The sequence below is a fragment of the Prorops nasuta genome, unplaced genomic scaffold (genome assembly GCF_024137725.1).
Source record: "Prorops nasuta isolate Cenicafe-Biocafe unplaced genomic scaffold, Cenicafe_Pnas_1.2 PNAS00003, whole genome shotgun sequence".
Classification (NCBI taxonomy): Eukaryota; Metazoa; Arthropoda; class Insecta; order Hymenoptera; family Bethylidae; genus Prorops; species Prorops nasuta.
The window spans coordinates 8,901,160-8,926,955 of NW_027116800.1; the positions used below are offsets into that span (position 1 = coordinate 8,901,160).

A 25,796-nucleotide genomic window follows, 5' to 3' on the forward strand; every position below is an offset into this window, starting at 1 on the left:
AAGAAGTATGGTCGGTGATACCTCTGGGAGCCATATGGTTATCTTTGTACGTGAGTTTTGGAGTATACAGTCACTTAGGTGTTTATTTGAAGAGCCATGTTTGAAGCAGCCCCTACCCACACGCCAAGAATATTCTTCTGGATATGTACACACTGTGGTCCTCTATTCGATTTTATTAGGTTTTAGGATTTTCGTGAGTCTGTCGGATTCTCGTTAATCGAACGCTAAATCGTCTCGATGGATCAGCCACCCACATACCCTTTTCCTATTTAACATTAATGAATTTCAGCTATTTGTTTATGCTTAGCAAAGTACGTTTATAGGCCACTACCCAAGGGGTCGCGTTTGAATAAACAAACTCTCTAAAAATTCTAGTTCAAAGGCATAGTATAATTCCATCCTGTATGTAATAAAATACAAATAGATATGTTGGAGTAATGAAAAAAAAAGTCTTAATTCTGTGTCATCGTTGGGTTAAAAATAATTGAATCATTGATGATAAAGAGCGTATCCACGTGATAGCAGGATCATTCCATGGTACAATCTTTCGATATTAAAGTCGTTCTCCATTGGGTCGTAAACGAGCAAGCTCCTCTTCGGTCTTTTGTATTTTTGCAATGCCTGAAGATTCTGGAAATCGGACCAATGTATCAGGAGAAACGCGATCGACGAGAGTGTTTTTTGCCTTACCGAGAAAACCACGACGTTTCCTTGATTGCTCATATTGGAATTCCGACGAATCGCAGTGATGATGAGCGTCAGCAAATATCCACCGAAAGCTAGGAAGGAGAGGGCAGTAACCGCCAATTGGAAAATTTTTGAAATCTTCGTATCGTGACCTTTGCCCTCGTGGTGTTCCCCGTGTCTCCTCATGGGCCTCTTATTACTCCGTTTCAAGGGCAAAGATACCGGTAGATCCATCGGATATTCCCTACCACTTTTCGGATTGTCCCATCTCGCTCCATCTGATCGAGTATAAAAATAGCCATTCCGCAGCACCATTCGTTATTTTCAAGTCGAAGCATCGCAAGGTACGCAAAATCGTTCTTACCGTCTTCGGTGTCCAGGGATGACTTGAGCTGGATCAGTTTTCTCATCGGCAATTCACTCAAACTCCGAATCTCCTCGATATAAAAATCCGTTGCATTTGCACTCTCCAGTAACCACTGAGAGAAAACAAAAAGCCAGTAAATTCTACTTATTTTCGATCGAAACTGCATTTTGCTACTTGACGCAAAGTGACGAAATTCATAACAAAGTATTTTTAACCGCGGTACGTTTGGCACTTGGAGCAATTTTTGTACTGGTTCTCAACTAGGAGAAAGATGAAGAAAAATAAAAGGGGGCGACTGTAGCGATCCCTCTCCTCTGCATGGTTGACAAAGCGAAAAGGCCATCAATCCCAGCCTTCCAGGCACCAAAGCAACCTACGTGAAGATTCATCAGGGCGGAAACTGATGTCTAATTACAGTGACACCCGTTATAACAACACCACGAATAATTTCTTTCAGTATGTCCATATACCTTATACTGTAACCATGCAGTTCGTTCTTATCTTTTACTTTGCTTTTCTTCTAACCATTTCCAGCGTCAAGGCTATTCGACAAAATTCCAGTGAGTTTATTACAAAAATTTTCTTTCTTCCGAGGGTAAACTTACTTATTTTTTTATTAAACAATGAATGAATTTTGTGGATTTTTTTTAGGTGTACTCGAAAGGATCAAAAATGGATTAAAATATGCTACGAATTATCTAGAAAGAGCCAGGGATATTGCTGATTTGGTGTCGAAAAGTTTGAACCAAAAGCAGAGCCAGAAAAGAGGTGAGGATGGTGATGATAAGAAGCAATCTAGACCTAATTTTGGAACCCGAAGCGTAATCACAGCTTTCTTCGCACTTTTGGGTTTGGACTCGCAAAAAATTACGGCTATTGCTGTAAATAGTGTAATATTTCTTGCACAATTGGTAAGGCGAGGAGTATAAAAACGTACAATTTATTACACCAGCTAATTATAATTATTCATTAATTTAGATTAGTTCACTGTTCGACCTGAAGTCACCCATAGTTACAGAGGCAAGGAATGCAGAGACGAACGAACCTTTATGGGATCCTATGAGATTCATAGTAGAGAATAAAAACGAAAGAGTGAGTTTGCATGAAATTATACGATATAGATATATAAAATTTAGTAATATGAGGTAATATTAATTTGGAGTGAATTTTCAAAGATACAGAGACTCGTGGAGCAAGCTCAGAATGAGAATTTGCCAAATCAGTTGATGGATAGATTGGATGGTTTTGATTCAACGTGTATTAAACTGTTATTGTGCAAGACAACGCCGGTCATATGGGCCGCTCAAAAATCTCTTAAAAATCGAACGCAAGCTGCGAGCCGTCGACTTACTTCATGGCTACCATCGAGAGAAGCCTTTGAAGAAAACTCCGATAGATGTGAGGAAAAACACACAGACTGTAAGCTTTTTCCTGAATCATGATATTTTTTTTTTACATATCGTGATAAAATCTTTTACAAATTAATTTAATCTTTGTTTATGACCTACCCCTCGCTTATCATAAACAGTAAGGAAAAATATTTGCTTAGGGGCTTTGCTAATTAATATTTATATAATATTTTGTGTAATAAAAAAAATGAAGTGTTTATCAACAGAACTGTTTCTATAACTTAATAATCAATATTTGAATACTTAGATCTATCACGATCATTTTTTAGATTAGTGGAACAATAAAGTATTTTATCTCATATAATCATTTGATATAGTCCATTGTACAATATTTGTATACATATATAATTTTTTTTCATGAGACACTACCTTCGATATAGTTAGTTGTGCGAAGAGGTAAAAAGTGCCTAATTGAATCATCAGTGCATATTTCACTTGTTTTGTTCGGTAAGGAAGCACGAGTGAGAGAAAATAATATTTATATTTTTTACAATATGAGATCAGTCTAAATTAATATCATGTATAATGTAATAACTGACGTAATAAAAATATAAATTTCTAATATGAACGATGACACTAGTGATAAGGACGGTGCTAATTTGATTCCTGATATTTCGGAACTGACACATGTGACTAGCTCAAATTCCAAAATATAGAAACACTACTTGGTTAATACATTGATACTACGTAATAAATTTAATGAGATCACTATTATTCTAATATAATTTATGCATTATATGACATTTTTCGACAGAATAATCAACAATCTTTCTTATTTATATTATGCTAGAAATTCAATAGAGTTAAGAAAAGATTTGGCATTAATATGATTGTACTTATTTTATGAGGCGAGTAATAATACATGTTGCTAAACTTTTCAATATAGCATTTCGTAGATTCTTTGGACGATTAAACAATTTATTCTTATGATTACTTAAAAGTTTCATGCTGGGTAGAGGTATTTAGGATAATGTGGAAAAAAAAATTTAGTTTTAATCCTTCAAGTTTCAGACTGACGATGAAATTTTATCAACCTAGAACAACAACGATCCAAGATGCGAGGAGAAATTACATATAAAATTTCAACTATTGGAACATGATAGATATATACACGGAACATGACAGGAATGCATTTGGAAACATGGCTCCGTCATTTCCTGTATTTTCCAGTCTAAATTTTATGTATATACTCATAACATTAGATGTACATATATGTATAGACATATGTTTTGTCGAAAAATTGTCGATCCTAGGAATATACACAAAGCATCGGTGGATCGTCCAAAAGAAGTATAAGAGATATACTCTGCAAATCCCTCTTTAGTTACATTTATGTACACGAGAGATTTATTAGAAAGATTGTATGAACAGTATGGATACTTATCGATTCAGTCCCATGCAAGTTTTACAAATTTTACGTATGCAGTCGTATGAAGAGCATCTACCGGATTTCGCAGTCTACGAGAATTTCTCGTAACATTCCTGTGGGCGCATTGCGCTATCCACAATATCGCAATCAGAAACAATATACTTACAAAATAGTCGTGAGTATTAAATACTCCCATCACAGACTTCGTTCCAAATGTTGACATTTTCATAGTCAATACGCGCTTTTACATTCAATAATTGCTTTTTTAAAGTTTTATCTCTGGCCTCTATCCTCCAATTTACACGATCAATAGGTACTTTGATCAAAAATATAGAAAACTCTAAGATCAATAGATTCTGTTCCAGTCCAAATAAACCAGGTGGAAAGTATAGATTGGTCACTTTCAACGCGTGGCGCATTCTCAATAATCTTGTAAAAATTAAAAAATTCTGCTTAAAATTAGATGCATCTTACTATGTATATATGTATATATTAAATCTAATTCATGGAAGTTCAAGAAGAGGCTATAATTACTATGTCAATATTGGGCACGTGTCAAACAGTCGTTTCTCAATAAATCCCTTCAGACAATCATCGATTATGAAACTAGAAATTATGTATTGCGGATATTCCATTTTACAATAATTGCAGTCATTCGATAAATAGTGACGAAAGGGACAAATTCTTCTTTGTCGTACAAAAAGAGGATTAAAAATGATTATTCGAAAGTTAACTGTAGCTACGATGCTCCACTTCACCATAACTAACGTCAGTTAAAAATCATTAAACAAAAGGAGTATGTAAAATAGCTGGAAACAGTTAAAAAGTGAAAAGGCGAGGATTTCGAGCAATTTCGTTTACAAAGTAGCCTGATTGGGGCTAACCAATCCAGTGTTCTCCACGCGAGCCTGTCTCAACCAATCCCTGAGATTTCTGGTTCTCTCCATCAAGTTTGACGAGGTTCTGTCAACCGTGCCAACGCTTGTAGTGAAGCCACTGTTAGGACCATATTGGGCAATAATATTTTGCGTTGTTGTCGTAGGCGGTTGTGTATTGGTTATTTGAGATAGAATATTCGATTGGATGTTTGGCGTCCCAAAAGATGCTAAAATTGCGTCAATTTAAAGTTAACGAAATTTGTATCAAGCCTAGCATTTCCTAAAATCCTCATACCTTGTATAGTATTTGGTTGCGAAGATAATTGTTGATACCGCAGCCATCTAAGGTAGGAATATTTGAGAGATGGCGATGGTGTAAAACTGTCTTCTTGATGCTGATTCAAAACACCCCATATCTCTCGTATCACTGTGTTGAGGTTTTCCAGACTAGCGATAATTTCATTCGACTCCTGGTAGTGATCTGGCTCGTCTGAACACAGAATTTCATAAATTAGAAATAAATGCAGAAAACATAATATCATAGGAATTTATACCAGCAAACGTTTCCATTCCCAGATCGGTGGAGCTGAATCCGCTACTCGCGCTGGACATATCGCTCAAGGTCATCTCATCGCTCTTCATGGTTCCAGGATCGTGATCACATTTCTTGGCGCTTGCCACTCTATCCAAGGACTGTTCGAGATGTCTCAAATGAATTACTTTCTCGCCCAAAAGACTTCTGGTTCGATGCAAGCTAATTTCCATATCGGACAATTCTCTCTCCTCCTATAACACAAATCGGTAAAATTCTGACTTTGCAATTGTTAACTCTTCAGTTATTGGTAATAAGACATATTCCCGACTAACTTGAACCAATTGTTCCAATGTGGCTCTTACGCTACGTTGCTTCCATGCTCTCTTCCTTCCAAGGAAAACCGTTTTCTGCTGTCTCAATGCCTCTCTGGCCCTCCTCACCGAATCTCTCTCAACATGAATTCTATGTCGAAAGAATTCCAGTTCTGACGAAGCGTTCATCGATGCTGAAACAAATATCATATTCAACTTTATACCGCAAAAAATAATTATCATACTTCGACTCCGAGGAGGAAATAGAGGAAACGACGGCAGAGGAATGTACAGGTAAAAGATAACGATGTAAAATCTGAAAGAATAAGATAAAGAAAGAAAAAGCTGTGCACTTACGACTATGGGTGCGCGTGTTGCTAACCAAAGTAAAGTATATAGAGGCCTGGGAAAAACAATAAGAGTCTTAGTTAATAGTCTGTCGATAGAGAGTTGGGAATCGACAAGGGACAGCACCTTTAAGAAGAAGAAGAAGTAGAAGAAGTGGGAGAAGAAATGGTGGAAGCAGAGGAGAAGTCTAAGGTAGATTCACCTTTGTCAGTGAAGGGGTAACGAAGCCTGTAGGGCGTCTCGTTGCTGGGTAGTTGATCACCAATCTCGTCTAGCTTCTCAAGCTGCTTCCTAATGTTCTCCACAGGATTCTCGACGTTATTATTATTCGAGCCGCTTGGTATTTGCGTAGTGCTGGCAGCTTTCTTCGTCAGGATCTTCTTCTTCTTCGTCACATTCGCGTTGGTCTCGCTGACCGTGGTCGTTGTATCATCGGATTCAAATTTCATGGAGCCAGTGGTCTTGGGGTAACTAGCGAGCGCCTTCTGACTGTCAGAGCAATCAGCCTCGGTCAGAGCTTCTGTCATTTCGCTCTGATCGCTCTGATCCTTTGAAAGTTTAGCGTTTGTGATCGAATTTGAACGCGAGCTCTTCGATGGTGTACTGCGAGCACGATTTAAGGCCTATAGCCAGATATTAGGGCGAATCTCATGAGCGTGAATGAGCATCCCCACGATCACCTTTTTATTTCATTTCTTTTCTCATCTTATCTAAAATCTTGTTCCGCGTAAGCTTACGGTACTCGGAAGTCGTGCCTGATTTTGCGTTGAACTAATTTCAGTGACCGTGAAGGTACTTGGATGATATAGATAATGGAGTGCAGTGGGTCTAACTACATGATCGTTACCGAAAAAATTCATGCTTTCTCTCTCGATTAATCAAATTATAAATTAAATATGTACATATAATATAGCGAATATCGTTGTCTTTTTTTTCGTAGAAAAATATTATTGTGCATTTCCAAGGCTATTCGTGCAATTTTATAGTTATACTAGTTAAGGTAACAATTCGTTTGATACTCACTTTACATCGGAAGACTCGGTCCTTTCGGACCTGGTTCTCGTCGAAGCTGACTTCTCTGTTTCTGACATAGCTGCATAAGCTTCCTTTCTTTTGTTCCTTTTTTCAACGGCAAAACGAACGTCGTTCTTCAATTTCAGATATTTCTCTTTCAGCTCGGTATATTTATCCTGCAGTAGTCGCTTCTCACAGCGCAATTTCTCAAAATCGATACTATCTTGCTGATGCACGCGACTGCTTTGCTTTCGGCTCTCCTTTTCTATCTCTCGTGAAAAGTTGGCGCGAATCTCTTCCAGTTGTTCTTTGTACATTTTTCGCGCAAGACCCTCCTGAAATATATTTCTTATACTCGACCAAACTTTTACAACATTATACACAATGAATCAGATATTTTGTTAAATTACTTACATCGATTCTGAAATCTCGCAAGATTTCAGCAAGGCATTTCTCGTGATCCTCTGTAATTTTCGTAATTTTTTGCCTTTGTTGCATCCTCAATTCTGTACGTAGCTCTTCAAAATCCTTTTCAAGCTCTTTTCTTAATTCAGCCACTCTCTCCATGTGCTGCTTATTCAATTGAAACTCGCTTAGCTTGAAAAGTTTCTCCTCGGCCAAATCTTTTTCGTGTTCGTTAGCCAGCTTTTCCATTTCTTGATTTCTCAGCTCCAAAAGCTCCTTCTTCCTTTCGTCAAGCTCCACTTTCAAATTTGATAATATCTCTTGCCTCTCCTTCTCATAGCAGACCTCCAGCTCCAGCCTGACTTTCTTCAAGTTCTCCGATCTGGTCGCCTCCATTTCCGTAATTAATTTCTGTACCTCCTGCTCTTCCTTGGATAGAAAATTGATTTTTAATTAAATTCTACTTAAAAACCATAACAGAGACTCATGAAAAATTAATATAATAATCGTTTAAATCTGTAAATGTTCCAATCAGAATAAGAATGATATAAATAAATATAAAAATTGCTTATCATATCACCTTTTCTGCTAATTCTTGTCGCAATTCTTCCAGCTTTTCCGCCATGCTTTCCTGAAGAGAACGTTTCTGCTCGAGGAAATTTTTTTCCAAAATCTTTCCCGTTTGCTCTAATTTAAAAGCCAGCTCTTCCTTCAGTCCACCGACGTTCATTTCACCATCACCGTAGATTCTCGTGTTCGCATCATCCAAGCTCTTCGACATTTCCAGCTTAGGCTTCGCCAGCGATGACTGTAGCGAATTTTGCTCTCTTTTGGCAGCATCGTTTCGTTCCCGGTCCCTCGGCCTTCCATTCAAGAAATGCAGAGTTTTCCTACCCAGCTTTTCCAGCACGAACCTACTCCTGTGTACCTCTTCAGGTTCGCTGCTTTTTGTAATGCTGCACTCCGTATCACTCTTCGAGATCAGATCGATTTTCTTAACATTCTCGAATTTCTTACTGTACTCCTCATCGGCGTCCTGATCGCTCAACGACAGATTTTTCGTCAATTGACTGAGATGCTCGTTCTCGGATACGTTTTGCACCGAGAATCTGCTCCCAGCCACTTTCGGGTTGTCCCTAGCAGAATCTATGGAAGAATCAAAAGCGTCGCGTTGACAATTGTCTTCCTCCTCCCACGCGAACTGCCCGGATCGTTGTTTCAACGGATCCTCGTAGCTGCGATTCGACGAGTCCGAATCATTGTCATCCTCGGTTTCTTCGGGATAAAATCGCAGGACGTCGTCGACATCCGTTAGATCAAAGCGAACGCTTTTACGCTCCTCCTCTGGTCTCTCCTCTAACAAGGGATAACGTTAAAACTGGATGAAGAACACGAAGCAAAATCATCAAGCAGATCGAGTACTTACCATCTTCCAACGGTTTCTCTCGCAAAATGGACTTTGGTCTCTCTCCCGCAGCCATTTCATCCATCACGAGGTGAACTCGAAAATCCTCTAGTTTCGCCCCATCGTGACTGGGAGTGGTGTCCCTGCTCCGGTTCTTCTTCAGGAACATCGAGCCACCCCCCGTCAAGGTCAACTCTTTTTGCTGCCCCAGCTGACTCGGATGCTTCTCTTTATCGAATCTTTCAGGCTTATCGGATTTCGCTAATGTAGTTGCACTCAATCTATCTATATCTATGATGTCTTCGTTTATAGGAAATTTATTCGACAATTGTTCCCAATCGACATCGGCGTACTTCAGGAGATCCTTGAAATCGAGCTCTCTCCTCAGTTTGGTTGGTTCATCCAGGATCTGCGGACACTCGTAGAATCTCGGATCTTGAAATTTCAGATTTGTGTAGTCTCTCGAAGCACGATCCGACGAGAGCGAGCCTGAGCTATCCTGTAACGGGATGACTTCTCGACTGAGGCGTCTCTCCGATTGCAAGGGAGCGTCTTTCTTCTTTGAAAGATCCGATTTGTCGATCTTCTTCAGTGGCGCTAATTTCGGGCGAATTTTCGTCGGTATTTTCGTAATTTGCAAAGAAGCGTCCTCTGGTAGTGGAGATTTTTCACTGGATTCCGAATCTTTGCCTATGGTGGTCTTCGCGTCTCTCTCTGAAAGGAGAAAAGAAAGGAAGGGTTTTAGCTTGGCGAACATTTTGATTCTTCAGGGACGATTGTCTACTCGATGAGAGAAGGCGCTGACTCAGAGTCAACGTCCCCTTGAGTGGACTGTTCCTCTTCCCCCCCCCCCTCCACCCTTCTCTAGAACAGTCTACTTCTGTTTATTGTTCCACTGTTAACGCGAGGAGGTTATTATTAATAGACCCACAGTCTCAGATTAGTAAAAATTCTTAAACAAACCTTTCGACACATTCTCCGAAACGACTGAAATTTCTAGTAATTATTGGGAAAGCATCACGTGCGAACAAAATTGGCAAAGGCTAAAAAGAGAATGAAACAATTCTTTCTTGTAAATTGGCAAATTGCTGCTCGACACTGCACTCGGATAATTGAACGGATATTCGTTTAATGCTTTGATACACGCGGTAGGCATTAGGAAAACATGATAAAATGCATGGCACTGAAACTGACAGAAAGTTTGCCAGCAGAAAGTTTCGCATCGTGCAGCATGGACGTGAGCGCCAACTTCAGATCATAGACCACCTACGCGTCTTATTAACTTTCCATTAATATTCCATATAGCCGAAAGTTGTTCAAAGCTTTTTAAATTATATATCGTAAATAATCAAAAAACGAAGAGAATAACAGTACCATTTTCATCGAAAAATGTTGATCTCCTTAATAGGGGATTTTCAACAAAATCTTCCAAAATGAATCAGTGAAATTGCATTTTCATAATTTTCGCAAAGTTTTTCGTTACTTCATTACGTCTTATTTCGTAAATAAAAACTATTAAGGGAGTCAAGATACCCCATGAAATTCATACTTTTAAATTATTCACATTTTAATTCTGTACAAGGATAATCGTTTAATTTTTTTTTACATTTTCTGCTGTGCGAAGATCATAATAGAAAGTTCGATAATGCTATTGTACTGACTGTTTTTGCTAAATTTAGCAAAAAAAAAAAATGATTAAGACGATCAAGATCCGCGATGAAAATGGTACTATTCTCTTCGTCTTTTAATTCTCCGCAAGGATATACGGTTTAAAAAGCTTTAACGAATCTCCAGTTACGTGAAATATTAATGGAAAATTGATAAGACGCGTAGGTGGCCTATGTTCTAAAGTTGGCACCCGCGTTATGCTACATGATGCGAAACACACATATGCTGGCAAACTTTCTGTCAGCTTGAGCGCCATATAGAATGCCAACATGTTTTTTACCGGCATGTGTGTTGCTAAGTTCCATTTATCTCGCTACTTAAGAATTTATACCTTCGTCGTCTTGTTTATGCAGAAAAACTATGCGTCTCGATAAAAATACTTTTCATGCTCACATAAGGGGCTTAGCTTGCCATTGATTTTCGATAAAATAATATAAATAAAAGCTAGGATTGGACTGGTATCGAGCAAATAAGTTTCTTGCTGCGATTCGTCGTGTAAGTTGAAATAAAAAATTCGGCTACATCAAAACAAGGCAAAGGGCAAAGCATTAATATTAAACAGTATACATCCTCGTCGAGTCAATATTTTCGATGGATTTGAACGGTCAATATTTTAAGCATAGCGATCACTGTCTAAATTGTTGATCGACCGAGTTGACTGACAATGTCGACTTGGAGAGACCAGATCTTTGTCGGAAAAAGACAGAAACGTAAAATACGAATCACGCGAGAGAAATATATAGTTTTGCTTATTATGTAACTGTTGCAATAATCATTGATAAGAGAACTTTATGCATCATAAAAACTCAGACGTTAAACAAAAACAACTGTTGATCGAGTCTTATTACGCTGAGAGGAATATAAGGTCAGAGTTGAAAACAACTTTTGACCGTTGTGCAATGTTATTTTCACGTTGTTATGAATTCCCGTGCAAAGATACAATTCGTTGGCTCGAAGTAAGGAAATTATTGGATTGACGCGACGATTAGCTACTATTCTGCAGAAAAATCTAATAATAATTATGTGTCTCGAATTTGACGCGGAGCCAAAACATGCTCCGATTGCCAAGCTGTGCTTCTGAGTGTATATACGAGTCTGTACAAGTGTATAAGAGAAAAATGTATCGCTGGCAGAGATTATTAATCCGAGCGAATGTCGAGGAAACGTGTAATTTTGTCATGGCAGCTTGGCGGTAAGGCGCGTGTTGGAATTTTATTAGGTCACGCGAGAAAATTCTGTGGATGAGAATAAGAGTGAAAGCAAATTTATGATGCAGAATCGTACCGAGGCTTTCCTGCCTGGCTTTGGCCCTGGCATTTTTAACAAGGTCCTTGTACACGGCGTCCAAGGGATGCTCCCAGGACGTGCTGCCAGTGGTTGCATTGTAATAGTAGCATTTGTTGGTTGCTTCGATGAGGCAAGGCACCCAGCCCTTGGGCAAAGCTGCCATGAGACCCTGCCGGGCCAAATCCAAAAGGTGTGGTTCCGCATCTGGGTCGATCTCCAGTCGCCTTGCATAATCAAGAACCTCTGCAATAGAAACCCATTATCATTAACCAAAAATCAACACCCGAGAATCAGTTCGTCCTCTCATTATTTTATTATCAAACTTCATAAAAAAAATCCATCGTTAATAAACGACTACTGAAGATTAAAGCGATACATCTAGAGCTTTAATTTTAATCAAAGGCTCTATTGTAATCCAAACATTATACCGTGAAATGGTACTTAATTATGCAAAAGGCTGCCAAACTGAACAGAAATAATAATTATGGATTCGGTGAAAATAGCTATTGCAGAAAATATCTGTTACTTTAATTTTGTCCAGTCTTTTCAGTGTCATTTAATTTTAGCACTAATTTCTTTACCACTAAAAACTGAGTAGAGATTTGTTTCGTGGGAAGATTCAAATGCTCTGGAAAATTAAGCGTCCTTTTTTTCTTTTGGAAAAGCACCCTATGATATTTTTGTCGAAACAAGCCCAGCTATAAATTAAGAAGGGACTGTGAATTAACAGCTTTAATGAGACATTTATGCCATTAAAGTTTTCTCCCCACTGAATTTTTCGTTTGCAGGGAGCTCGTTTTAGATACGATTAAAAATAAATATAGCTTTGCGAGGAAAATTATGTCATCAGAGGGAAAGGGTTGGTTAAAAGGGCGCGAGAGATGAAGTGGTCAGTGTAGCGGTTCTCGAGTTTATTGTCCTCTGAGTTTTCTAGTTTCATTGAAATTTTCGTTTTGTTCGTGTTGGAGAGTATACGAGGCTTTGAGGGCTCAAAGAGTTCTATTAAAAATTCCATCATGTCCCCATTGACAGGTGTGCACGGTGCATATGGGGGTGCACACCAGCGGCAACATCTGTCCTTGAACGGTTGGGAAAGTTTTGCACAGAGGTACCTCTAATCCTCAAATCCACTACGAATTGTTTTTCAATGATAGATCCACCTTGGATCTAAGAAACACACCCCATATGATATATAACGTCTTCCGATTTGTAAATTGCTAAAGTTTCGACCGGATCGACAAGTTCTACCTACGCGGAAGTGGCTGCACGGAAGATGCACGGCATGACAATATTTTCCCCGCATTGCGGAACCTATTGATTTTCCACGATGTGCCGGGAACGGGCTCACTGCTCTCGCTCACCTTCCTGATGTAAATAAACAACCTTAAAAAATGATTTTTCACTTCATTTTTCAACATTTATTCTTGTTTTATAACAAGTAATATTCCGACAATCTAACTCTGTTTGTTTTTAATCGGAGTGCGTGAAAAATATCGATACTACGCGAATCTCGTCAATTTCATGTTAAGAAAAAAAAACGATCACAAAGCGAGTGTTGGTTATGATTACGAACTAACGATGCATCGGACAAGAGTCCTCTGCAAAATATACATATATTCTTCACTATAGCGTAGAAGAAGCCGCTGATTGAAAACAAGAGTGTAATAAAATTCGATGGAACAAGGGAAATATAATTTTTACATTATGGAGAATCATGATTTTGTTATTTAATATTAATTAAAGAAAAAAAAAGAGCAGTCATGACAGTCGGTTAGCGAAGGTCGAGACCTTGATGAGATATCTACGATAGATTTATGGGCATTATGGTGCGAGAGACGGAAGCAGGAAGAGATTTTTAGAGAGCCCGTGGGAAGAGAGGGTGAGAGGGGATTGATTATATTAAGGATTACGATAGATTGGAGCAAGGAACGTAAGACTACTTCTTGACGTACCTTCCTCCGTTGGTTGAGACGTTTCATCGAAGACCTCTTTACACACGAGGGTAGCTGCACTGTCCTGAGAAATACTCATGCTACTTCTGGCCACAGTTATGATCTCAAACGAGACGCGCGCTACCAAAATTTTGTTTCGACGGAAAACTCGAGGAGACGGAGAACTCGGGACGAGCCCGGCTCGTCATTTCTGACGGATACGACGAATACGGAAACGACTATGCGTGCGTGCGCGCTGCCAGCGGCCGAGCCGCCGAGCCGCCGAGTCGAGCAGTCCGCTCGACGACGGTCAATGTTGCCGCTCTCTGCTGTCTCTCTCTCTCTCTCTCTCTCTGCTGCTAGAGCCGTAGCTGATATCCAAAAAAATTCAAGTTTCAGCGCCCTCTTTCTAAAACTTTATCAACCATACTGATAATTTCTCTAAATCCTATTTCAGTAGATAAGATCTCCTATAGCGAAGGATGGTTATCAAGAAACTGACTATCGAATTTTAGTTTAGCAACTAACGAAGACCGAGATAAGCATTGTATTATAGCTTAAGAGTGTAATTCGATTGATTTTAGCTAAGATCGTACTAAATTTAAGCTCAGTTTATATTGATACTGCCCAAAAACTTTCTTCAATCCACACACAACATTTTCCCACTTTTTAATTCGTTGTCTTAACCATTGGCAACATTTATTCTCAAATTGCTGCTATTTTTTCTTAAATTGTGTATAAAATTGTGTTGTAGATCATGAAATGTGATTTTGTTATTGTATAATTTGAATGTGGTTAGAGGATCCGACTGATAAAATAATGTGTGCTGTCTTATGGTAACACGGTTTGTCAACTCTTCGTAGAAAGGGGTTGTCAAGCTGTCTTATCTCTTTCGATGTGTCAATAGTCGGTATCATATCATCATCGAACGGGAAGCAACTGCGATTTGAACGGCACAACAGATATTTAATATGAAGGGAGGAATAAAAATGTAGATATATATCTTTTAAGGCGTTGTTATAAATATTGGTTGTGATTTTCAGGACTTTAGTTTACCAACAGAAAGTCAAACTTTCATTACTCTGTTTTACCATCGGGCGTTACGAATTTCATCATGTGTAGTTGCCTGAATGGAGTGATAGATGGGGTTACTGCACTCTTTCTAATTGTGCGTGCGAAGACAGAAGAATAAATAACATGACCCTAATTTATCTCAAACTTTGATCCATATCTTAATTCCCATAGTTTTAGATTTGCTATTTAATAAAATATGTTTCTTAAGAAAAGCTATAGATTTTTCTATATTCTGATTACAATGATTTCGTTTATAATGATATAACTTTAAAATAAGTAAAGAATTTTGTTTAATATACATATTCTATACTGATTATACTTAAAATATCACGTAACAATTCTAATTGTATTAAAACGACCAGATTTTGTTTAAGTAAAAATATAAGCAGTTTAATCTCAAGTTATATGTCGAATAATGTAATGTTAACCATTATGAATAATTAACTGGAGTAATAAGTTATATAAAATTTTTAATTAAGAAATGCTTGAAGAATCATATGAAGATTCTTAAATGTCATGAAACAAAAGTGAGAAATATATGAAAGATTTTTGTCTTTTCAAATACATTACTACTCAGCTGCATAAACATTCGTTTTAACGGAAGCAGGCTTTACAAATTGCGTTGATATCACTTTCGATGTTTCCCTCAGGTCCGCCATCAGTTTTACCAACAATAAATAATGATCTCTTCATGCATCACTGCCTCGATATTTAAATTTAACTCGTGGTAGGAGCGATTTCTTCGTTGTATTAACGTTAACGATTGCCGAGCTCGTATCCATTTGGAAAAACACGAAAATTAGATGATAATGATATCCCGAATCGACGTCGCTCCAAATATTTACGCTGAGTAATTCCACTCCGTTCTTAAACCTTCCTCCTGTGCTCACCCTTCTTCTTTTTTTACTTCCTTTGACTATATATTTTTTCTCCGAAAATCGTATCTACCGTTATAACGAAATCTCTAGAGAGTCTTTAAACTCCTCGAAGAATAAATCGTGTGAATTTCGACAAGCCAAAAAAATATCGGCTAATAGCGGCGATTCATTTTTTCCTTAGTTTATAAGAATTATATCTGCAAATCTGGTAAATTCAATGACTAATATTTGTTTCTTCAAAAGGCTTAAAGCAATTTTGTCCATAATTTTTAAGATTTTTGGTAATTAAAAAGAAATATACATCAAGTTTATTACGCGATTCTTTCTGTTCCGCATTAGGAAGAATATCGCGATGGCCGACGGATCTTGACTGTGTGGAGTTCGTTCTCTTAATTTTCAAATAAATTCACAAATCGATAAAGTATGCAAAATAATTCATCTACATTATACTATATTCTTTTTTCTTATTTTGCGTTGTGCTTCAAAATTATATTTGTGTAATGGAGACACTATATTGGTTTCAAATATATATATAATATTATGAAATATATTTGTCTTTTTTTAATTCTATTATAGAATAGAGTTTTTTAAATCAGGTTTTCTTGCATATCGCTCAACGGTAAAAAGGAGAAGGATTATAGAAAATGTTGACGTTCGCTCCAAATTACTGATTGTCTGATTAAACAAAAATATAATACTTGAACAATAATTGATAATTTGATGAAATTTCCAGAATTTAAAGAATTAGTAATTGCAATACAATTTTGGACTCTCCAAAGAATGAAAGAATATCAAAAGCTATGAAAATACGTTATGAAATTACGAAAGAGAATCGTTATACAGCTGAACATCATTTCGGACCGGAAGAATAAATTCTATTGGTTGTTAGGTGCTTGAATTCACATTGGGGGATCCCCTAATTTGCTCTAACAACGTAATGTCGTTACCTTGTTAAAAAAAATGTTAAAGGACGAGGGGTGGCCAGCTCGGGAACGGTATTTACCAAAGCCGAGCCCTAAAAGTGGGCCAACGTTCCCACCGTTCAAAATGGTGGCTGTCACGAATAAACCTTGACAAGATGTAGTTGCTCCACACTATTACCAAAATCAACCTTACCCTTTATCTCGTAAAGGATTGTTCACTTTTTATTCAAACCCCTTAATAAGATTAACGCGCGAGGGTTTATGGTAATGCCATAAAAAATATAGTACTTGCAGGAGTCTTAGGATATTTTAAATGAAGAAAGAGAAATAATTGTCATCATGAAACGCGTCGCACGTGTCTCATATTTAATTTGATTCGTCTTGTATCTATGATCGTGGTGAAAATTACTTGTCAGTCAGTCTGAAATTTATCATGGATCATTATAGTGGTGGGATATGGTCGTTTTTAAAGATAAATAATGCAATTTCTCGCCTTACGACGGAGATACTTATCCAAATCGAATGGCTGGCCAGGTAAGAGCAGATGTTTATTTCTCAAACCATCGACAATTGAGATTTTAATCTACATCCCTTGTTTGGCTTGCGGCTTGATCGGAGCACGATAAAAGCACGACTGACGTCCGACCGACGTTTATAAACTCAAAAAACATAATAGAGCATTGATATAGAAATGAAATATAAGCAGCACACTGTAAAATATCCATCGTTCTCATAGTTAATCCTTTATTAATTCATATTTTACGTAATTTGTGTGAAACTCCATAATACACCATACTCCAATATCAGTCCTTGTTGCACTTTTAAATAAAAATAATGATAGCGTAGCACTAAAATAATGCAAACAGTAAGACTGTCTTATTACGAAGATAAGGAGCGCGTGAAAGAATCTTAAATGAGTGAATATATCATTAACGAAAATACCGCGTCATTAGCTTTATGGGAGACTGGTATTATGAGGATTTTCCGTGGTATCAAAATGATTTCCTGTCACGAAGCATAGAAAAGCAGCCAGCTTTTTATTTAAACTATGATCTTAATAACAAGGGGGGAGACCATTAGTAGCGCGTGAACACAAACTCAGAGGCAGACCATATAGCATATAAAATGCATAAGCGGTTGGCGAGGTCGGCTTAATTTTAAGCGCCATTTTCTTTTCAATTTTGCAGCCCCCAGTGCCCTCCGCATGATCTATCCGCAGGCCACCCTCGACGGTTTGCAACTGTCACTAATTTCTCAATGTTCTTTTCCACGTGCTGGCTCTAATGCCAGCTGGAGGCTATGCGTTGGTCGAGTCAAAGCGAGAGAGAGAGATTATGCGCGCGAAAAGACATGTCGTAGTCTCGACGAAATGCAAGAGCGAGAGTAAGCCTAGATGAGTATACGCACAGCCGTCGAGTATATATGCTAGGTGAGAAAGGAGTTACCGAAGAAATTTTACAGAGCAACAATCCACAAGGTAGCAGAAAATAATTGCAGGTTCTGTTGGCGTCGTATGGGTGTGTGTGTGTGTGTGTGTGTGTTTGTGAGAGAGACAGAGAGGGGGTGGGGGAGGGGAGAAAGGACAGGGGTGAAATTAAGGGAAAGAGCAAGAAGGAGAAGGACTCGAGAGCTTTTCTTCCTGCATGAGAAGTCGCGGAAGGGAAGAGTATCCTACTTCAGGCAACATTGGTGCGACAGAGAGGGAGAGATCCAATTAAAAATATTACACATTACCCGTTACACCACTAAATTGTATTTACTGTTTAAAAGCAAGTGACGGGTGAAGTCTACTCTCTCTCTCTCTCTCTCTCTAGCCTCCCTCAATTTTCTCCCTCACACTTATTTAATACGCCCATTCAAGAAGCAATAGTAACACCCGGAATTCCGTTTTGGCCAGGAAAGCACACTTCTCGTGAAATTTTCTAAGTAACCGGAAAGTTTTCAAGCTCGCTCCACACTCGAATCGCGGCAGGAGGATAATTTCTAGAAATTAATCTGGCAATATTTGCGGGAGGGCGATTAAAGGTTGGAGGACCGGTGGGAATAGCAGGAGAGGCTGCTGAAGAATCGAGGAAACGAAATTTCAAGATTATTGGTAATGGCATATCCGCTCTTGTCGAGCGATCCTCGCCAATGGCTGTTAAGCGGCATTAATCGGATTGACGAAGGTACGGAGCAAGCTCGAGGAGAGGAGGAGGAAAGCAATTGATTTATCGGGAACTTCCGGCATCGGTGTGCAGCGATACCTGTTCGTGGATCGGGTAAACGTCGTATATATATAGTAAAGGGATGCCGGATTCGTGTCAAAACGAGACAATCAGCAGCGTATCGGTACGTCACCTTCCGATGAAACGACAAAAAACGGACACGAAGAAAAGAAGAGCATTCGTATTCTCCGAGCCGGTCGAGAGAGAGATTCAACTGTAAACGCGAAGCTTGACGATTCGATGACGCGACCGATTTGGATCACCGAAATCAAATCCGACGTTTTCGGTCCCGTACTTGACGTCCAGTGGCAGATCGATGGCTCCAGCAACGTGTTCGTATTGAGTGTGACATGTTTTGAAACACACCCCCTCTCCTCTTTCACCACTTTTTCATCAGCTCGATTCTTCGTTTCCACCACTGTATTTGCACGAACGCCCGACGTTTCTTCCCACATGCTTCCGAAGAAGGGCCCCGTGTCGTGTTACCGGTATTCTCTCCGTCCTCCTCGCACATCAGCATTCGTACTCGAAGAAATTTTGACCGGTAGAAATCCGAAACGTGGATGAATCGCGGATCTACGAATTTTACTATATACCGCGTTTTCATAGAAAATTTAATCATCGACGAACATTGATCCCATACTCTCTATTGAATCACCCTGTTTTTCCTGAATTTTCCAAGAAATATACGGTTTCTTATTTTTTCTTTTCAAAGCACTCGATTGGAACGATTGATTTTTTGTTTGTTTTCTCTATTTAAGTAAATGGGGAATTGCTCGAGGATTAATGAGTTTTTGAATTTTTCCTATACCATCTTTTTCCGAGAAAATTTCTGTTAGCTTATGCGTCCTTGATGTGTCAGGATTCTTTTGGAATAGGTGTGAAAAAATGGAACAATACGATAATGCGAGCGCACGCACGACGTCCTAGACCTGTTATGTATCTGGAGAAGTTCGCTTATACACCACCCACACACACGTCTGCCAAGTAGACATTACATATCCGGCCAGGTATCGGATGAATAAGTTAATTACAACAGGTATAGCTTTTCAGATTTGACCGAAACAAAAGGGCTCACTGTCAAACCTAACCAAAATAAAGACCATTCACGTCTTGATCCTCCAATGACACCAACACTTCTTAGCCCGGAAAAAAAGGAAAACTTTTTTCGACCTATGTCGACATTTCCGATGTTCCCTCGTCTCAGCTCTAATTCGATAATCCATCTTGACAGAAACAGAGGCAAATTGGAACGAGAGAGCAAACTCTCGATGTGAAAAATATGGAATTTCCAGTGGAAAATTTTGGAAAATTCTCAACATCCAAGGGAATTGCCAGGAGATAAATCACTGTTTCAGGAGACGTGCGCCATTTTTGCCAGTGGCTAAGTGTTCCACGGGGCGTTGGCTCAAGGTATTCCTTTTTGCATTAATTGAAAAAGCCGATGTGTCACGAGGCACGATGGAACATCAAAGAGATCTTTTCGACGCGTTCAGTCATCGCACAAATGAAATAACAAACTGCACCCCTCCCCTTAATGGGATGGCTGCTTTCATCGGGACACGCATCTTCAGAAATTTCATCGTCTCAAGAGGATCTTGGCATACTTGCATGTTAAAAAGACAAATCGTATTAAATAAGTCATGAACCCCGCCTCGTATTGGTATTTCTCCACGTAACAATGTTGCATGGGAATAAAAGTCGATGAAAATCGTTGATCGATCAATATTGTAATTCGATTATCTCGTATGTAGAGAAATTTTTCTGGAAAATTAATATTGGCTGGACGAAGAGACTTTTGATATATTTCCAGAGTACAAGTGGTGCACTGTCTCTCGAGTGCGCGAAATGCTTATCGGTATAAGTAATCAGATTTGGATAAGAGAGAAAGAGAGGGAGAGGGGGAGAGAGAGAGAGAGAGTGGTGGAGGGGTGTAGTAAAAGATTTTGCATTCTCTCTCTCCGGCTGGAGACAAAGGGGCTTGCTTGTTGGCTGGATGAGTGAGATTTGAAGGGGGATGGGGGAGGGATGCATCGATGCACCCACAGCACGGAGTTTAGAGCGGCCGCCGAATCAGTCAGCGTAAATGCCAGCGTCAGTTCGAGTATTTCGCGCTAGAATCGGCCCTTTCCGTATAAATATATATGTGTGTGTGTGTGTGTATGTGCATTGCTGTGGTCTTTCGACGTGTCGCTGCATACATTATCTTCCACGGTTGTTCCGGCTTTCCCTCAGCAGCTAGAACACCTTTCTCTCCTTTTCTCCCTCCCTCTCTCCCTCTCTCTCTCTCTCTCTCTCTCTATCCCTCACCACCCCTTCCCATCCCGAGCAGAGGCGAGCAGAGAAAAATGCGCGATATAAAAGGAAAAATTTTTCTTTGCCCTCTGATTGGCGGTTGCCGTGGCAACACCCGGGCCACCTCGGCCTCTAATTATTTCCAGACACTGAGAATCGAACGAGCTCTCTCCCACGAGCGCCGGAATAGCCCCGCACACACATTTTTCTGTATCCTTCAACATCGACACCTTCGCGTTATAGTCTCGCATCTTTCTCTCTCAATCTCACTATTTCCAACTCCCTTCAGCCTCATCCCTCCCGTCTCCCAGCTCTCTCGCGAGATATCAACTCCACTCCATTCAGCAGTAGTCACCTCCTGCTCGTCTACTTCGTTTTCTGCGCTCCTCAATTCTTGATAGTTCCATCTACGCGCACGCCAGCTTTCGATCAGAAAGAAATAGACGTTAATTTCACATAGGTTTCAACAATGGAAATGAAAAATGATCTTATACTGATCGACCTACCAGAGACCGCTTTGATCATTATACAAGAATAATTACTGATAACGTGTCTGAAAAATCACGTAAATTTACTTTCCACCAAATTCTCTGTGAATCGTATAATAATTTCCTTATTTCAGAAATATTTACGTATGGTCTGATACTAGCATAATTTTAGTATTGAATACATTTTTATATGTTTCGAAAGACTGATTTTATTTCAAAGGTATATGAGGAAGTAATTGAGCTGTGCAATTTATGGACAAGGGAGACTTTTCAAATCCGTTGTGATTTGCTTTTACTTTCAGATTTTGTAGAACGTTGGCGCTATACCGATTGATCCAGTGGCGCGTCAGTGTCGGACAGTGACATTAATTTGTGTGTAATGACGATAGGTGGCAAACATCAGTGGGCGATAATAGCTGACAAGATGGCGAAGGTGGTAAACCTCGCTGGACGCTTGGAAATTAAAAGGCAACAGCGCAATTAGACGCAACTTAGGAATTTGCATTGCACTCTCGATATTCTCTCGACGAAGCAACGAGATAAACACGACCAGTGAGCAAACGCAAGAATCAACTCCGTTGTCTTCCTGTTTCTGCAATATGGTCTCAAAGTTGTCGAGGTATAAACGTGGGTGTGACGCATTGCAGGCTTCTGTACGACAAATGTCACAAAAAGATTTGCAAACCCTCGGAAAGTAATGACTATTTTTCTGCTTGGAAACTTTCTCCTTTCGGTGTTAGTTAGAATCGAAAATAATAGGATACACCTTGAACGAATAGTTACAATGTAAACGGATAGAGTAATATAATACATTGGTGTATATGGAATTATATTTGCACACGTTCGTGGGATATGTATTATTTTAGTTATTGAAACTATGAAAAGGAGTGAATTTGGAATATTGCAAAAACCAACAGACTAAGAGAAATCATTGTGGACTATATGCCCTTATATATTTATGTAGTGAGTCGTTTGGAAAAATATGATAGTTTTCAGGAATACATGGAGAGGTCAAATATGAAATTTCAAAATACTGGAGAATTTCGAAAGGTCAATAAGATTTACGTTGAAAAAGGGAGAAAGAGAGATAGAGTGAAGAGGGAGGGGGGGGGGGGTGTAAGGATAACAAAGTGTTGAAAGAAAAAAAAGCAATAGAATTTGTGAAAAGGCACCCTGACAAGTCCTAGAGGCGCTAACCTACGGGCTACCCAGACCCGCTCAAATTTCAAAACTCAATTCTTCGGTAAATTAGCTTGGACATTGGAGAGGTGACGGACCCTAGACGAGCGGACGAACGGACGAACCCGCTTTTATTTGATTATTCGCGCTCGTTCGTGGGACACGTGCATTTTCTACGGCCAACGTACGATCTCGAGTGTGGATACACAGGCCTCGAATAAAAAAAACATCCCAGGTACATTTAGTTTTCGATTCATAATACGTTTGGATATACTCGCGAAAATCACATGGTGTGACAAGTTATTCCTTTCGGCTCTCAAAGCAACTGTACCCTAATCCGCTGTAATAATGTCAAATAACACGAGCGTTACAAAAAATTCCTACCCATTCTTGCTGCTGTATTCTGAGATCCTCTTACGATTCTTCCTCGATCAAATCTGTACACCTTGTTTGAAAATGTCATTTTATATTTATATTATTACTTCTACCTTGACATTTGTTCACAATACAAAACGAACTATGTCATTCGGAAACCAAGGTAAGTTTGAGGAATTAGGGATGAGGTTTGCGATAAAAGGTAAATGGACTGTTAATTGAAGAATAATTTTACTGATTTCAACAAGCTCCGAATATTAATTAAAGCCTGAAGATTCATTTGGTGACGTTTTCATTTGGGGCTTAATATTTCAATTTATTTTTTAGCCTTTTGCGCAAAATCTGCATTGGATACGAACTACTCATTTAATTATTTTAGATCACTGCTTTTTTATCAACTTTTTTTTATTAATGATGTCATCTAATCTAATTTGCAGGATTTAGATGTTTATTTTCACATTTCAAGCTTTATTCTTGAGATCCTGGCGAAAGGGTAGGCCTATCTGCCGACGGATCACGAGTTCCGTCGCGTAACTCAATACGAAAAAGCGGAATTGCAGCTAAACATTATTTACCAAATGATAATAAAACACAATAACAACAGTTTGACTAGATTTACCAAAACAATATTCGATTGATGTTCAACATTAATTTTCACTAATTTTTGTCCCCTTAGCGTACAAACAATTGTATTTTTTCCCTTGAAAAATAAACCGTTTTGACTTGAAGTAAAACCACATTTAAACTATATTTTATACATGTTTGTTTATAAAATGCTTTTAGTCGAATATAAATAATAGGAGTTACAGAATGCTGTTAATAATAGTCAGATTTTAAGTGTAATTTTTTCAGGTAAATATGACAAATGGAATAAACAATTTTATGGAACAATTTTCCATCACGCGGAGTCGTAGGTATATGGGCGAGTTTGCATTTGCGGAATGTTTTATTATGGTTAAGGAAACTTTGAGAGGAGAAGACGTCAGCGTGAAAATCCCAGAGGAAGAAGTTGTGTATCGTTATGGATTTGTCCAAATATTGTCGAGCGCAGATGTCCACTCGTCTTTCACTGTTGGACTTCGCATTCGTGCCGTTAGGAAACTTGGGGAAACTCTTTGGAAAATTTAAAGCAACGATGCGTAGAAATATCTCGAGCCCAGTATCGGGTAAAATATGAAAATTTGCACCACTCATTATCGAATCGCCGCTTCGTCTTGCCATGCAAAACACAAACAAACAAAAGAAAAATTCTTGAGTAAACGAAAAACCGAAAAGACAATAAACTTGACAAAACGTAATCTCGGCGCGAATGTACATTTGTTTTTCAAGTTTTGGGAGCGTGTAAATTATGGAAGCGGAAGAAAATTAAGCTTAATACCTACCAGTGAAGGAGGATAGCTCGTCGATCCGATGAATTTCAACGGTGATTAGCCACTGGAAAGACTGCAGAAGTTAACGTATTTTTATCTAGTGGAAGAAACGTAGAAGAAGTAGAATAAGCAAAAGCGTGTAAAGCGCGTAACTGAACGCCAGGGACTAGTGACAAAAAATTAAAAGCAGAAAAGGGGTAGGTAAGCAAACTACATGTACGGTTCGATCAGGAACTATTTTGAGAAGGCTTCGTGATCCCTCTCTCTCTCTCTCATTCTTTCTCTCCTAAGAAACCGGTTGGCCTTTCGTTTTCCTTCTCCCACATAAACCACGCGAGTTGGTATTATGGTGCACACACACACACGCACACCCTCTTCGGCCATAGGGAGACGGTCTGGCAGAGCCTCGTATGCGGTCACTCACACATGCGAAAATTGCAATGTTTTACTGGTGCACGTTTGTACATGAGCGTATTTAGGGTGGCTGTGTGTAAAGAAGTATGTGCATAAGGTATTATAGACTCAGTTGAGAAAGAGGGAGGGGGGGGGGGGGGGGGTACATGGTAGGCCAAAATGTGGTAGATAAAAAGAAACGTGGTCCAAGGGTTGAAGAGAGAGGGATGGAGAGGGAGGAGGCAGGAAAAGAGAAGGTTATAGGTGGGACTTGCGGTGAAGTGAGAAGGAGCGAAAAATGTGAGCAAGGGGGTGTCGCGCGGCAGCAAAGGAGAAATCATTAAAAAAATCCGAAAACAAAGGAAAGGAGGCGTGCCTGGAGCCAAGATGGCCGTGCTACCGACGGCCCGGAGGCAGGAGCTTTTAATTAATGCAAAAAAAGGGGGATACTGACGGAACGGTGCTGAAGCTGTGAGAGAAGGAGAAGAGAGAGAGAGAGAGAGAGAGAGAGAGAAAACCACGCGAGCCCGGCGACTTCTCAAATTTTTTTATGCCCGCCTGCTTATCGCTGATGAATTAAGCCGACGCTCGCAAATTCCCTAAAAGGAGCCAAAGGGGACAACGGTCTTGCAAAGTGAAAATCGCTTTTGCCAGAGCCCGTAGATATATTCTTGCGATCGAAGGAGAACCGACGATAGAGGGAGCGTCGAGGTCGGCCAAGCAAATTTTTGCATCGACTGTACAGCAATGGGGGTAGATGTGTGCTTTGTGTGTTCCAGCTCTACGGGGGTGTTATAAAACTGGAGGGGATATCCAAACACCGTAGGTGGGGACATTCGTAATAACTCCGGCTGGAACCCCTGCAGCCGGAGTGCCACCCTACTCCGCCCCTTGGAAATAAAAAAAAGACGTCCCTGGAGAAATTTAGTGGAAAAAAATGTTGCGTAAAATGGCCGAGATTGAATATCTCAGATTTAGAGACGAAGGGTTTCAAGAGTCG

At 39.3% G+C, this 25,796-nt stretch overlaps 3 protein-coding genes across 3 annotated transcripts; 1 reads left to right on the forward strand and 2 right to left on the reverse strand.

Moving 5' to 3' along the window:
• Positions 1-389: 389 nt before the first annotated feature.
• On the reverse strand, positions 390-1,259 carry LOC136785838 (uncharacterized). The gene is made up of 3 exons (XM_066747134.1): positions 1,052-1,259; positions 691-965; positions 390-630 (listed from the first exon to the last, which is right to left on the reverse strand). The coding sequence occupies exons 1-3, from the start codon at positions 1,218-1,220 to the stop codon at positions 490-492; spliced, it is 585 nt and encodes a 194-aa protein (XP_066603231.1). The 5' UTR covers positions 1,221-1,259; the 3' UTR covers positions 390-489.
• Positions 1,260-1,441: 182 nt separating this feature from the next.
• LOC136785837 (uncharacterized) lies at positions 1,442-2,505 on the forward strand. Its single transcript, XM_066747133.1, has 5 exons — positions 1,442-1,510; positions 1,589-1,614; positions 1,706-1,965; positions 2,033-2,146; positions 2,230-2,505. The coding sequence occupies exons 1-5, from the start codon at positions 1,458-1,460 to the stop codon at positions 2,494-2,496; spliced, it is 720 nt and encodes a 239-aa protein (XP_066603230.1). The 5' UTR covers positions 1,442-1,457; the 3' UTR covers positions 2,497-2,505.
• Positions 2,506-2,571: 66 nt separating this feature from the next.
• On the reverse strand, positions 2,572-13,930 carry Cep164 (centrosomal protein 164). The gene is made up of 11 exons (XM_066747132.1): positions 13,636-13,930; positions 11,681-11,926; positions 8,750-9,442; positions 7,904-8,679; positions 7,333-7,752; positions 6,928-7,253; positions 6,107-6,507; positions 5,578-5,750; positions 5,265-5,496; positions 5,006-5,200; positions 2,572-4,937 (listed from the first exon to the last, which is right to left on the reverse strand). Exons 1-11 carry the CDS (start codon positions 13,712-13,714, stop codon positions 4,690-4,692), a joined length of 3,789 nt encoding a protein of 1,262 aa, XP_066603229.1. The 5' UTR covers positions 13,715-13,930; the 3' UTR covers positions 2,572-4,689.
• Between the last annotated feature and the right edge of the window lie 11,866 nt (positions 13,931-25,796).